This window comes from Venustampulla echinocandica (genome assembly GCF_003357145.1).
Source record: "Venustampulla echinocandica strain BP 5553 chromosome Unknown scaffold_0, whole genome shotgun sequence".
NCBI classification, from domain to species: Eukaryota; Fungi; Ascomycota; class Leotiomycetes; order Helotiales; family Pleuroascaceae; genus Venustampulla; species Venustampulla echinocandica.
In genome coordinates, this window is record NW_022474205.1 from 6,633,514 (window position 1) to 6,646,117 (window position 12,604).

The 12,604-nt window shown below is 48.1% G+C and overlaps 5 protein-coding genes across 5 annotated transcripts; 3 read left to right on the forward strand and 2 right to left on the reverse strand.

The window, feature by feature from the left end:
- Window positions 1–674: 674 nt before the first annotated feature.
- BP5553_02064 (uncharacterized protein) lies at window positions 675–1,990 on the forward strand (the record flags this gene model as incomplete). The annotated part of the gene is made up of 2 exons (XM_032010687.1): window positions 675–725; window positions 776–1,990. The coding sequence occupies 2 exons, from the start codon at window positions 675–677 to the stop codon at window positions 1,988–1,990; spliced, it is 1,266 nt and encodes a 421-aa protein (XP_031874741.1).
- Window positions 1,991–2,697: 707 nt separating this feature from the next.
- Window positions 2,698–3,849, forward strand: BP5553_02065 (p-loop containing nucleoside triphosphate hydrolase; the record flags this gene model as incomplete). The annotated part of the gene is made up of 3 exons (XM_032010688.1): window positions 2,698–2,787; window positions 2,842–2,989; window positions 3,038–3,849. The coding sequence occupies 3 exons, from the start codon at window positions 2,698–2,700 to the stop codon at window positions 3,847–3,849; spliced, it is 1,050 nt and encodes a 349-aa protein (XP_031874742.1).
- A 457-nt stretch (window positions 3,850–4,306) lies between these two features.
- On the forward strand, window positions 4,307–7,957 carry BP5553_02066 (Uncharacterized protein; the record flags this gene model as incomplete). The annotated part of the gene is made up of 3 exons (XM_032010689.1): window positions 4,307–4,958; window positions 5,010–7,052; window positions 7,104–7,957. The coding sequence occupies 3 exons, from the start codon at window positions 4,307–4,309 to the stop codon at window positions 7,955–7,957; spliced, it is 3,549 nt and encodes a 1,182-aa protein (XP_031874743.1).
- A 207-nt stretch (window positions 7,958–8,164) lies between these two features.
- On the reverse strand, window positions 8,165–9,352 carry BP5553_02067 (Vacuolar protein sorting-associated protein 26; the record flags this gene model as incomplete). Its single annotated transcript, XM_032010690.1, has 4 exons — window positions 8,165–8,287; window positions 8,414–8,539; window positions 8,592–9,064; window positions 9,136–9,352. The coding sequence occupies 4 exons, from the start codon at window positions 9,350–9,352 to the stop codon at window positions 8,165–8,167; spliced, it is 939 nt and encodes a 312-aa protein (XP_031874744.1).
- Window positions 9,353–10,574: 1,222 nt separating this feature from the next.
- On the reverse strand, window positions 10,575–12,397 carry BP5553_02068 (uncharacterized protein; the record flags this gene model as incomplete). Its single annotated transcript, XM_032010691.1, has 4 exons — window positions 10,575–11,582; window positions 11,893–12,148; window positions 12,205–12,307; window positions 12,358–12,397. 4 exons carry the CDS (start codon window positions 12,395–12,397, stop codon window positions 10,575–10,577), a joined length of 1,407 nt encoding a protein of 468 aa, XP_031874745.1.
- Window positions 12,398–12,604: the final 207 nt, after the last annotated feature.

Here is a 12,604-nt window from a genome sequence, read left to right on the forward strand (position 1 = left end):
TCGATGATCGCGGGCATATATACCTATACGAGGAAGTATTCTCGTGTACCGCATCTTCACCTCTCCGTTTACAGACGAGATCTGTTGTCTTTTCCACCCCTCTCTGAAGTAAAATATCTTCGTCCGCTCGTTATCTATACAGTTATTTCCCTTTGGCCTTGCCTCTCCCCAATATTTCTTGCGTTGTACAGGTGCAGCCATATTCTCGTGGAGATCACCTGTTCGACACTTGAATATCGAGGCGTCACAGTCACAATCTGCAGGTATCCGGGACAGCAATTCCGTCATATGAGCTTGCACGTTCGGGGGGAATGGTCAGCAACTGAGGTTGTAATCTGCCCAACGTAGGTGGTCGGTGACCGCGAATAACGACCTTGAACGGCTTAAGGCCCGTCACTTTATTCCAACATTTCTACCGCAGATCCAGGTTTTCCTTCTCAAGGACTTTTCCATCTCGTTCGCCCTTTGGTAGCGACATAGCGGCAAAATATCAACTCCAAACCTCGGATCGTTCGTCCTCGCGGCCCCTACTAAATTTCGAAATCCCAGCGCTTTGAAGCACACCAGACACCACACTTACCGCCTAGGTATTTTGGCGGTGACATTTGGGAAGAACGGCTCTTCTTCCGACCAACCAGCTTAATATACAGCGCCTCGCAGCCTGAGTCCCCAAGATGGTGGCACCATTCTTCTCCTCCTGGGATCTATGGGAGCAGATGACCTTCGTGAGTGTTTTACTCCTGCCGAACGTTACTCGAGTTTTAACAATGTGAAGGTATTGGGAGTTGCAATCTTCGGAGTTTTCTGCGTTGGATATGGCAAGTTAATTTGGAGGAACAAGCTAGTCAAGAAGCAGGAAGTGGCCGATGAGGAGAAGAGGATAAGAATACAGGAACTGAGAACCAGTGGGCAGATTATCGAGTCGCGAAAGAGCCACGATATCCCATTCGGAGTCAGGGCCATTCAGAGTGGCATACAGGTCGAGGGTATTTGGATATCGACCACAAGTATTCCAATACCAAGCGAAATCAACTTGGAGAACGGATCTGGAACCTCTGGTACAACTGCAACTTCGGGTTCAAGCATGAGTGGGCAGGCTGGGAAAACTTCACAGCAAGGAGGAAGGTCAAACTTGAAGGGTAAGGGTTCGGCGCGGTCATCCATCGATCGAACATTTGAAGATGCCACTGGTTCTGACGCGACGGGCGCTCGGCAATCGTATAAGCCTCTGAGGGAATCTCATCTCCGGTACAGTAGTTATGGAGACTCTCAATTCAACGAAGAAACTCTCGAACAGTTGGGGGGAAATTCCACACCAAAGAAGAAAATATATACTCATCGCCCCCGAGGTTCCCGCAATGTGGATCGCGAGGCAGATTCATCATCAGTTGCAGATAACGAGCATTCGTCTGGGACCTCGTCGGACTCGGATGCTACTCTCTCGGGCAATCGTATCTTGGTAGGCAACAAGCAATACCAGTCTTCGGCTGCTCGAGACATGTCCCATGGTGAGGAGGCCACTGTTCTGACAAAGATCCCCTCTGGTAAACCAATCGGAGAATACTTCCCATTCCGAGGCTCGAAAGGACAGTACTCCTCTGTTCCGATTGATCCTCCTACACTGGGGGGAGCAGACCCCTATTCAGACCCCTCCCGAACCTCCATGGATTGCAATCAACCTAGGTCTCATGATACATGGGCTGGTGAGGAATCAAGGGTGTCGCAGGAAACTCAGCCTGCTCGCCAGTCACGAGATCCATCTCCCCCTCCATTCGTCCCCGGAGAACTTCATATCAATAAGTCGGTGCGAAAAGTTAACTCGGGTTTCCAGGTTTTACCGGCTGGAACATTTGGCGTCCCTGCAGAACTGCAAAATGTGGACCTTGAAGGCCGGTACAATCCCGAGTATGACTCGACTGATAGGCGACAATCTAAACTTCAGAAGAAGAGACGTTCATCAATAATAGGGAGACGAATCTCAGGCACCTAAATCAAAACGGAGAAGTTACGAAAATCGGTTTGATCGACTGAGCAAGATTTGGCATCGTCATCAGAACTAGAGTCACGTTCGGCACCAATCCCTATCAGGATTCATATAGTGTCGCCTTCTGCAAAATGACAGTAGATGTGGCTAGAACATGGAAAAATGTATGCCATGATTAATGATTGGAATGAAACGCGTGTATAACTATGGAGAGGCTTATCCTCGTTGAAATGTTCTATGATGGTCATTATATATATAGACTTATTGGACTAATCTGTTGGAGTAATGTCCACAAAATAAATCCAAAAATAAACCCATACGAGAGGTATCTCAGAGCTTTGTTCAAAAGATTTCTGACTAACGACGTCGAGGTTTACAGACTTGTGATGAAAACGAAGAGACTTGAAAGCGGGTTAAGTAAATAAGGGATACTACTAGTATACTCTGCAGATAGATAATCTATAATGGCCTAGAAGGCAGAATGCAAAGTCTAGATCTATTTTAAGCTATCCTGAAAATCTAGGTAAAGATTTTGGGATTGGGAAGAAACCTTAGGGGACTGGACGGCTGATCACGTGGTCGCGCGTGGCCCGCCTTCCATTTCGCGACGCGTAAACTCAGGCATCGTCACAACAACCCATCCACGCCAGCATTTTCAGTCGTTTCTTGCGAGGTTTTCCCTACACAATCTGTAGCAAAGCATCGAATTCAAAATGACTACTGAGGAGGTCGAAGCTTCCCAGTCTGGTATTGAAGATGGCGTGGGGGGACCTGGCGCGCCTACGCCATTGAGTGCGCTCGAGGTAGGATCTTTGACTCATTCTGACATGCTTTATATCTAAAACGTATTGCAATAGGGTGTTGCCGGCCTTACGAAGAGAGATATCGCATTGATAGTTGAGGGTGGGTTCAACACAGTTGAGTCAGTCGCATATACTCCGCGAAGAGTCCTAGAGCAAATCAAGGGTATTTCTGAGCAGAAGGCAACCAAGATCTTGACCGAGGGTGCGTTATGCAAGCCTAACATAAAGCGCACCGCTAATGTATTGATAGCATCAAAACTGGTTCCTATGGGATTTACAACTGCAACAGAGATGCATCAACGAAGGAGCGAATTGATATCCATTACAACAGGTTCGAAGCAACTGGATACGTTATTAGCTGGAGGAATCGAGACAGGCTCTGTCACAGAGATCTTCGGCGAGTTTCGGACAGGGAAAAGTCAGATATGCCATACTCTTGCTGTTACTTGCCAGCTGCCCTTTGACATGGGAGGAGGCGAGGGGAAATGCCTGTACATCGACACCGAAGGAACCTTCCGACCTGTTCGGCTCCTGGCAGTGGCAAATCGATATGGCCTTTCCGGTGAAGAGGTACTTGACAATATCGCGTATGCCCGCGCCTATAATTCCGATCATCAACTGCAACTGCTCAATCAGGCTGCTTCTATGATGTGTGAGACGAGGTTCTCACTCCTCATTGTTGACAGTGCTACATCCCTTTATCGGACCGACTTTGTTGGGCGGGGAGAGCTTTCTTCAAGACAAACCCATTTGGCAAAGTTCATGAGGACTCTTCAACGCCTTGCGGATGAATTCGGCATCGCAGTTGTTATTACAAATCAGGTGGTTGCTCAGGTGGACGGCGGCCCCAGTGCAATGTTTAATCCAGATCCAAAGAAGCCTATCGGGGGAAACATCATCGCCCATGCTAGTACCACTCGGTTGAGCCTGAAGAAGGGTCGAGGAGAGACGAGAATATGCAAGATCTATGATAGTCCTTGCCTGCCGGAGAGTGACTGTCTTTTTGCGATCAATGAGGATGGTATTGGTGATCCAAGTCCCAAGGACTTAGAGAAAGACTAGTATGTTGTTTGGGATGAATTTTCTGGTACTGGCCAGTATATGGGACGAATTACATGAGTGGCATGGAACTTTTCTCTTAATATTTGTCTATCAGCATGGTGCACGGGATTGCATGGAAATGGCGCTTAGGCAGGGTTATCTTATGAATTGCGTATTAGTAGAACCTGACATTATTGCGTATAACTTTCAAATAAACCACAATTGAGCAGAAATAAGAATCAAGACTGACCCTTATGAAGTCGTTGGCTTTCGTTTGGTAGGCATGCGGCGTTATTAGTGGTGAGGTGTGGTGCTCGAGCAAACAGTGATGCCGAAGAGAGGCGGCCTTGCTACGCGAGGCCGACCTCTAGAAAAGTGACCTCGCGATTGTTGCTAAACGCGTTCAACCTACTTCGTACAATGCGATGCGCTGAGAAACTTTCAACCAACGCCAACCCCGACGTTTAATGGGGACAAGATGGAGAGTCGGAGTCCAGTCTATGCCCACAAGGAGACACGATTAGATTTGGATTCGTCCACACAAGGCTCTACTGTTGCGATTCGTATTCCATCGCATGGAACATCAACATGGCCGTCCAGAACAGCCCAGAAAAGATCCCACGTCGTCGAAATACCAATCGCAGAAGATGAGGAGATATTCAGACAACGGCATCTCGCTACAGCTGCTTCAGTATATCACCGCGCCTATCACAGATCGCCCAGAAGCTTTCTCTGGAGGATCTTGGAAGGTGGGAAGGTTCTCTCCATACGAGCAGTCGATGTGTCGAAACAGAGCAACGCCCCGGACGCAAACCTGACATTGCGATTATCCTTCCCGAGCCCGATAGTGCCAGCATGCGTAGCATTTTCCGATTCCAGGGAGCATGATGTTCTGAGCGCATTCGTCTTGACGGAATCAAACCACCTGTTTACACTCACACTTCGGCCCGACTTCTTTCGGCGAGCTTTGAGCACAGAGGGAAACGTTGGAGACTGGTGCAAATCATACCTATCTTCGGCTTTTAGCTTTAAGCATCCGTATAGATTGGTTGCTTTAACAGCGGACGAGTTACTGGTTTCGCTGATTGATGGTGGTCTACTGAAACTAAGTAGAAAATCAGGCGGAGATGGTAAGCTTAGCTGTATCCAATGCTCTACCATATCTTGCTAATATCACATAGGTGCGGAGTGGAAAGAGATATTTTACAATGAAGGTGGCTGGAGCAACAGTCTCCGCAGTTTGATCCCATTTCATGGAAGCAACACCGTCCGCTATGGCAAGCACAACATCGAGCTATCAGCAGTCACATCGATAGCGTCGCCGGTTAGCCATATCGATGGCATGCCATATGCCTTTACGATCTCGCTAGACCATCGGCTTCGGATATGGAATTTGATGACAGGAAAGGTTGCTTACATGGGAGATATGTTAGGCCAGGAACTGGATCCACAAGAAACTGTGAAGAAGGCTATCGATCCGTCCCTCTCCCGGCTGATAAAGGTATCTAGCTACGGTGAGGGTGCTTTGTGTGTAACATACTCACCTCTGGGAACTGGCGAATTCAAGTTTTGGACGGCTCTCCCGCGAGACGACGGCACCCTTGAACTTACGGACCTTTTCCCAAGACATGAACTTAAACCTCGAACTCCAACGCCTGATCTCTGGACTTTAGCCGACTTCTCCGTCGTTCTAGACCGGACGAACATCGAAAGCTTTTCCATATGGACCTTGTGGAAAAATAACACCACCTATCGAGTCCAAAACTTGAAATTTGAGCGCGGATCCACGACGCGAGTTAACGACGCATGGGCCAGCGAATGGACAGCTATGGCGACCGAGGCACTCCACGAGACTCCGAACCCAGTTGTATACTCAGGCGACCCCTTGGATATAACTGACAAATGGTTGGAATTTATTATGTCTCCAGGCAGGTTCTCTACTGCAACTATCGAAACGGGTCTTGCACTCTGTGAAAACCTCTCAAAGTCGAAGAATGCGGCCCGAAAGTCTGAAAGCTTGCCAGAAAGAATGTGCTCTATTGTAGCTTCGTCTGATAGCTTGAAGCCGAAATCTGATGGCAATATGGACTATGAAACACTCCAAGGGGATGTTCAAAACCATTGGCTTCGATTTTATCGTCTTCTTATTGAGTTGGATAAGCTACGTGGCGAGGCCCAATCATTGGTCATCGACCCTCATGGAGACATGCCATGGGTAATCCTAGCGGATGGTCTTACAGCAATTCGATACTGCAGTAAAGTGGAAGAAATATGGCACAACACAGACATTCCCCGATCTGGAACTGAGCATGTTGCTGGCCCACTCGTCGCCGCGGCTGAGTTTCGTGGCTCGTTTTCAGAGCAGTTGCTATATAGTTGCAAAACTATGCTGTTCGGCGAGTTATTCGAGGAACAATCGCTCACTTCCCCGGCAATGATGCTAGAGTTCTACGACAAATGTGACTTCTACAACCGAATCCGAGCTGACGATATTACTCGACTGGAGGAGGGCCTAGGTGGCGGATACAAAAACGTCACTCCTGAGGTTTACGAACAGATGCTTGGGAACCTCGTAGCTGCCTTGGAAGATTCCGATAAACGGCCACAGGTGCTTCCGCTTGCTGAATTTGGGAACAAGTTAATTATCAAAGGGGTCCAGGAAATTGTTGAACTGCATAGTGCTATCTGTCTTGATCAGATAGTGCTCCTAGTCTATATTGAAGCCGAGATCAACCATGACGAGAAGGGCATACAATTTGACACTGCAGCAATCTTTCACCAGTTCCTAACCATGCTCAAGAGGCTCGAACTGGTCAAATGGCTGGTAACCACGCGGATCTCCTTGCCACTAGCAAAAGCCGAGCGCTCAAACTCCATAGTTGAAAACACCGCAAAGAAACAGGTGGCCAGCATGGAGAATATAACTGTGCTAGAAGGAGTTCTTCGTCATCTTTTCGGGCTAGATTTACGGCCTAAAGAGTCTATGTCTTCAGCATTAACAGAAATAATCCTTCAAATCTGCGCGCCTAATAGCGAGTATGAACTGTCGCCCTCCGTTATCCAATGCTTCCTACTCAGACACGATCGAGCTGATCTAGCCATGGAATTCAGCCGCTTTACAGCTCATGATCCTTTCTCTACCTACATCAAGGGCAGGGCGTGCCTGGCGTCTAATGATCCTCAGACAGCTGCTTTGCTCTTTAAAAAGGCTGCGTTTGGCATATGTAAGTAGACCCAACCATGAATGAATAATGGCAAAGCTGACGAGTTAACAGCTGCCCCAAACCCGAAGCAACGTAGCGCTCTTCGAAGCGCCGGATACTTAGACGACACAGAGCGCAACTCACTAAATGCTGGCCTTCCAGAGTATTATGCTCACATTGTTTACCTTTACGACAAGGATAAAATATTCTCTTTTGCCATCGACTTTGCTCGATTGGCACTACAGTTTCTGAAACCTGAAAGCGACGACTTCGATCGAAGAGAATTGCGAACGGAAATGCACAGTCGTCTCTTCAACTCTGCTATCCAGACCGCCCGCTTTGAACTGGCTCATTCCACCCTTTCGCTACTCACAGATCACGCTCTCCAACAATCATCTCTGCGCATACTCGTTACCAAAATGTGCGAGACCTCGTACGCTTCTGAACTCGTTGAGTTTCCGTTCATTGGTCTTCAAGATGCGGTGGATGAGATCCTAGCTCAGAAATGCCATAGTATAGTTGATGTCACCGTTGGCGTACCATATCACAAGATCCTCTATGCATGGCGAATCAGACGTAGTGACTTCCGTGGCGCGGCGACAATCTCCCTTGAGCGTTTACAGAAGTTACAGCAATCTGGTGAGGGAGATAGAGCTCTTGGGGAAGACAGCCTCGAGACACCTGTGACAAAGCAATACGTCGCACTCATCAATGCATTGAGTTGCGTTGATCCAAAACAAGCGTGGATTCTGAGCGAAGAGATCCCACGACGAGGCGTGGGGTCAAAAAACGGGGCGACGCCAAAAAGGTCGGTTGTCACATTGGACGATATTAGGAAAGAGTATCAAGGCGAACTGGATCGGATTGCAGCCATCGAGAACAACCAGTTCGCGCTCGCTGGGGGGGATGAGATGGATGTTTTATGATTGTGAATCAAACTCAGAGTGGGCAAAGAAGGCGCAATGTGGAGTTCGAGTTCTTGTATACTAGATATTAGCAAGAAAAAGGAAAAGGGGCAGTGATATCCATGAACTAATATTGTATCTGGGTTCATTGCTTTCAATTTTACCCATAATATGGTGCTAAAGTCTATGGTACAGTAGGTAAATGCCACGCTCGCTTTCATTAAATACTCATGCTTGTGGTGCTTGTGGTGCCTGCAGTGCTTGTGGCGATTGTGGTGCTTGTACTCGCTCTGGGGGAGGAGCACCTGTAATTTGCGTTTGCTGGCCGGCGTTTGCTGCAATTTCTGGGGCCTGGCGGTATAGTACGATCTCCGATTGTTTGAAATATCTTCGAGCATCTAGACGGAGTTAGGTTGGAAGTTCCCCGTGTTTAAAGAGGAGCAGGAATGGCGGGGGCTTGCCTTCATCGATGAGTACAAGGCTCAAGTAATATCTGGTTGAGTACTTCTTGTTGACTTCCCGGAATGTAGGAGTCAAGTCAAATCCACCAAGGAATAGTCTGATAGGTATGGTCTCTCCTCTCGATGGCGAGCCATCCATGATCTAGAAGGAAATTAGCACAGCTAAAGGAATTATTGCAGGGGTTATGACCGACCTCGAACCGCACAAGCGTCTCACTCTCATTATACTGATTAGGAGCCGCACCCGTAGTCTCCCTCCTTATAATAGACAACTCCATATGTTTGATCTTCAGCCTGACCAAGAGGAAGTATATACGTCCGACAATAACATCCTTCAAATGATATTTCGACTTCGAGTATTCGAATTCTATGTGCAAACAGTCCTCAATGCCGACATCCATCTTGATCGAGCTATTCATCTCGGGCGGTATCCGGTACGAGTAGACCCATATATCTTTCTCTCTGATCACATCTGCCATTCGCCGGGACACGGTGACGCGGACAAAGTAACGGAGTCTGACGTTGATGCCGCTATAGGACTCGTATTGTTTCTCGACATTCTTGAAATTGAAGTCGAACGTTTGGGGATGCTGGAGATCGCCTGGCGCTGCCAGTTCTTGCCCGAGGGATAGGAATTCGTAATGGTTGCCTCTATCGAAGAACATCTCTATTCCAACTGATCAGTTCCTGGTCCGAGGAACATATACCGATGGATGGAGTTATCCCCCGGAAACCTACCAATTGTGCCAATGAACTGGACCTTGATACCCGTATGTTCTAACCGTTTCCCATCCTTTGGACGTATTGTGACACCGCCCTTGACCGACTCTCCATCTTTGTACAGCGGCGCCTTCTCACGACGACCCTTCTCCGTCTTCATATCCACCATCTGCCTGTCAGCTCCATCGTCCAGTACAATGTCGATATCGACCGGTGTGGAGAAAAAGTAGGACATCCTTGTCGAATTAATATATTGCCTATCGCCTTCGTCGTATAATTGCTGCTCAAGGCGCAAGTCGAGGTTGAGGTTGTTGATGGAGCTCCAAAGGCGTCGCAAGCGCGGTTCGCTTCACGAGGCTGGAGCCTTTGGGGAGCTCGCTCGGGCCCACCATCAACCTCTAAATTCCTGCTACGACACAATACTTATTGGAGCTTGCGACGCACCAGAAACCCAATCTACAAGCATCAAATCGAATAATTGACGGATATACATATACACGGTGTCGGTATTCTGGAATCTTGACGCACTTCTCCACGCCGCGCCCTGTCGGCCGCGTGTATAAAGCAACTGCGATATTGATATGTCTCTCCAGGGCTATGTCAACAGTGAGATTCCTATTCCTTTCTTTCACATGCGCCTGCTGCCGTTGCAAAGCTTACAACCTATTCTGACAGCTGGATAGAGAAGGTCCTGGTGCTGACCAGTGACTCGCGGACGCTGGTGGGGTCGTTGTTATCGTGCGATCAAATGACGAACTTGGTAAGTGCAAGCAGGAAAGGAAACCCCGCCGGAAGAGAGCAAGAGATCTAATCATTTTGTAGGTATTGTCAAATACAATAGAGCGCATTATCAGACCCCCAGATGATCCAGAGAAATCAAGCGAAATTGCACATGGGCTTTACCTGATCCGTGGGGATAATGTCGTGGTAGTAGGCTTGGTAACTGAGGACTTGGATGATAGCATAAACTGGGTAGAGGTTTGCGGAGCCGTTATTGGAGGAGTCAAGCATTCGTGATAAGGGAAAATTGCCCGGGGCGGGCTGAGCCTTTATCATGAGAAGGAATGACTATCAGTGAAGGGTCTCTGGTTGGAGAGGAAAACTGGGCTGCTGCATGTACGGCGTTATGGAAGGGATAAATGTTTTAGGTATCCTAAGCTCTACGGACACATCTCTAGATGTCAAGCATGCAATTTGACATTGGGCAGGCAGGGAAGATGTGGGATGAGAATGTAGGGCAGGTTATGTGCATGTGCTGAGTTTGAAGCACTCACGCTTTTAATAAGCAAAAACTCAACTACATTTCCTCTGCATTCCAAACGTTCCATGTCCATATTCGGGACCGCTTTTGCACTATTATGATAACGACTACTTTCTATCTCTAAGTCATGATGCCAAGATTTGCCCAATTTATGCAATGCGGACGTTTCAGCCCCTCACTAAATAAACTATTCTACCTAACCAAACACGCGCTCAAGGAGGTACGGCCCGAAAACATCTTCACCAGGCGTACCAACAATCCTGTTGATCCTATTGCCCCTGTTGACGCTGAGCCAACCGCCGCTGTCACCTGGAGCGTCACCAATGAGTATCATACTCTCCATTGGATTTGCAATGTCAACAGCCCCGGGGCTCTTGACTTGTTTCGGTGCACTGACTGCATCTCCCTTCTTCCGGTTACGTCGGTCTATGACATGCATTCCTCGCGTCCATTGGCCTGCCGTTTCAACTCGAATATCTTCAGGGGCTTTGGGTGCGAGCATCCAATTAGGGGCAGACCGTGTCAACATGTACCAGATAGTCAATGGGTCATGCAACTCTAGACCCGGGTTTGCTTGCTTTCTGGTGAGAGATTCAATTTTCTCGTACGTCTTTTGGATAAACGCAGATGTCCACTCCGCCAAGGGACTTCCAGCTTCAATTAGAGGGTCTAATTTGGCATGGACATGTTCCTTGTGGAGGAGATGCGAACTGGTGATGTCAAGCGGAAACATTGTAAGATTTAGCGTTCTTGAAAGCTTGGGTGGATAGGCAGGCAGATTTGATAGCGTTGGAGGGATTGGTGGCATTGTGGAGGCTGGGTTCGGAGACGTCAACGCAAAGACGCGTGCAGTGGCCACGGCATCAGCGTAGGTATTGAATTCAGCGACAGGTGTAATGTTCCCTTCCACGTCAATTGCTCCTCCCATGACAACGACTTCCTTGACTTTTAGGAATGTCTCTGGGTCCTCTGCTGCAGCTAATGCTAAGTTCGTGAGAGGCCCAACAGCAACAATAGTGATACTGTCACGAGGGTTCTCGGCAAGTAGGCGCAATATCTCTTTATGAGCAGGAAGTTGGGATGGGCGGAATGCTTTGGAAGGAAGGGCCAGTTCCCGAGCCGCGGCGACCTCTTCAGGACTTGCATTTTCTGGCGGGGGCTCAAATAACGTTTTCCAAGTATCGGAGGGAGAAAGATGGGGATGCTACACTTGTCAGCGTAGATCACCGGTTGTTATGAAATTGAACCGGCGAAGTAAGCCAATACTAGCCAGGTAAGAGGAGAATATCCTGGCACAAGGTGAGACAGATTAATGATAGCGTTTCCCAGCGAACTTCTAAGAGAATAGATAGCTAGAAGCTTAACGTCTGCTCCTAATAAAGTCTTTCCCACAGACTTCTGGGGTGGAAATGTTGAGGACCTTATTATGCAAGTGGCCCTCGCCGAAAGGAGGACGAAGAAGAGCGAATCTCAATGAACGTTGTCATTTTTTTTAACAAAAAGTGATAACCTACTGATTCATGAACACCCGCAAGGCCGTCAACGCCATCTATTAGCAAGTTAGCCTTTCGCTCTGATATAATCGAGTCGAAATTCTCACGGAAATAATCAGCCATGAGCAGCTCATCCTCCAACGGATGTTCAGCACCAACTGCAACTAGCGGCTTCGAGCTCAGCATAGCTCCAAAGCCTTCGAGTTGCCCGCGAGCTCTACGCCACTCCAGCTCTTTCTCAATGACATGAAATAGAGCAACCACATTTCTCAAGCAGCTTCAACCAATAAGAAGTCAGCAAGCGTTTTCATTAATATCGGAGTATTATAGTACCTGCGGACTTCAACATTCCCGTAGGTCACAGAAAGAAGGAGGATCTCAATTTCCTCGGGCTTGCCCGCCAATGCCAACAGCATGGCAAGGACATCATCCACCCCTAGATGTAACTTAGCAACGGCGATGCCAAGGCAAAACACACGATCGTACCTGGATCCGTATCAATGATAATACGGTTAAGGGGAGCCATTTTCAGAATAGACGGATCAGGCTACTTAGCACCCCGGTCCAGTCAACAAATCGTCTTGTAAAGTCGGTAAAATCGTAGAGCTCTCTCGCTTGACGGCTGGTCTTGTAAATCGACGGACAGGCTGTATACGTAGTACGTAGCACAGAGCAGATAGTTGCAGCCACCGCCAGGAATACAGGATATTCTCAGCCAGGTTTGTCTGCTCGT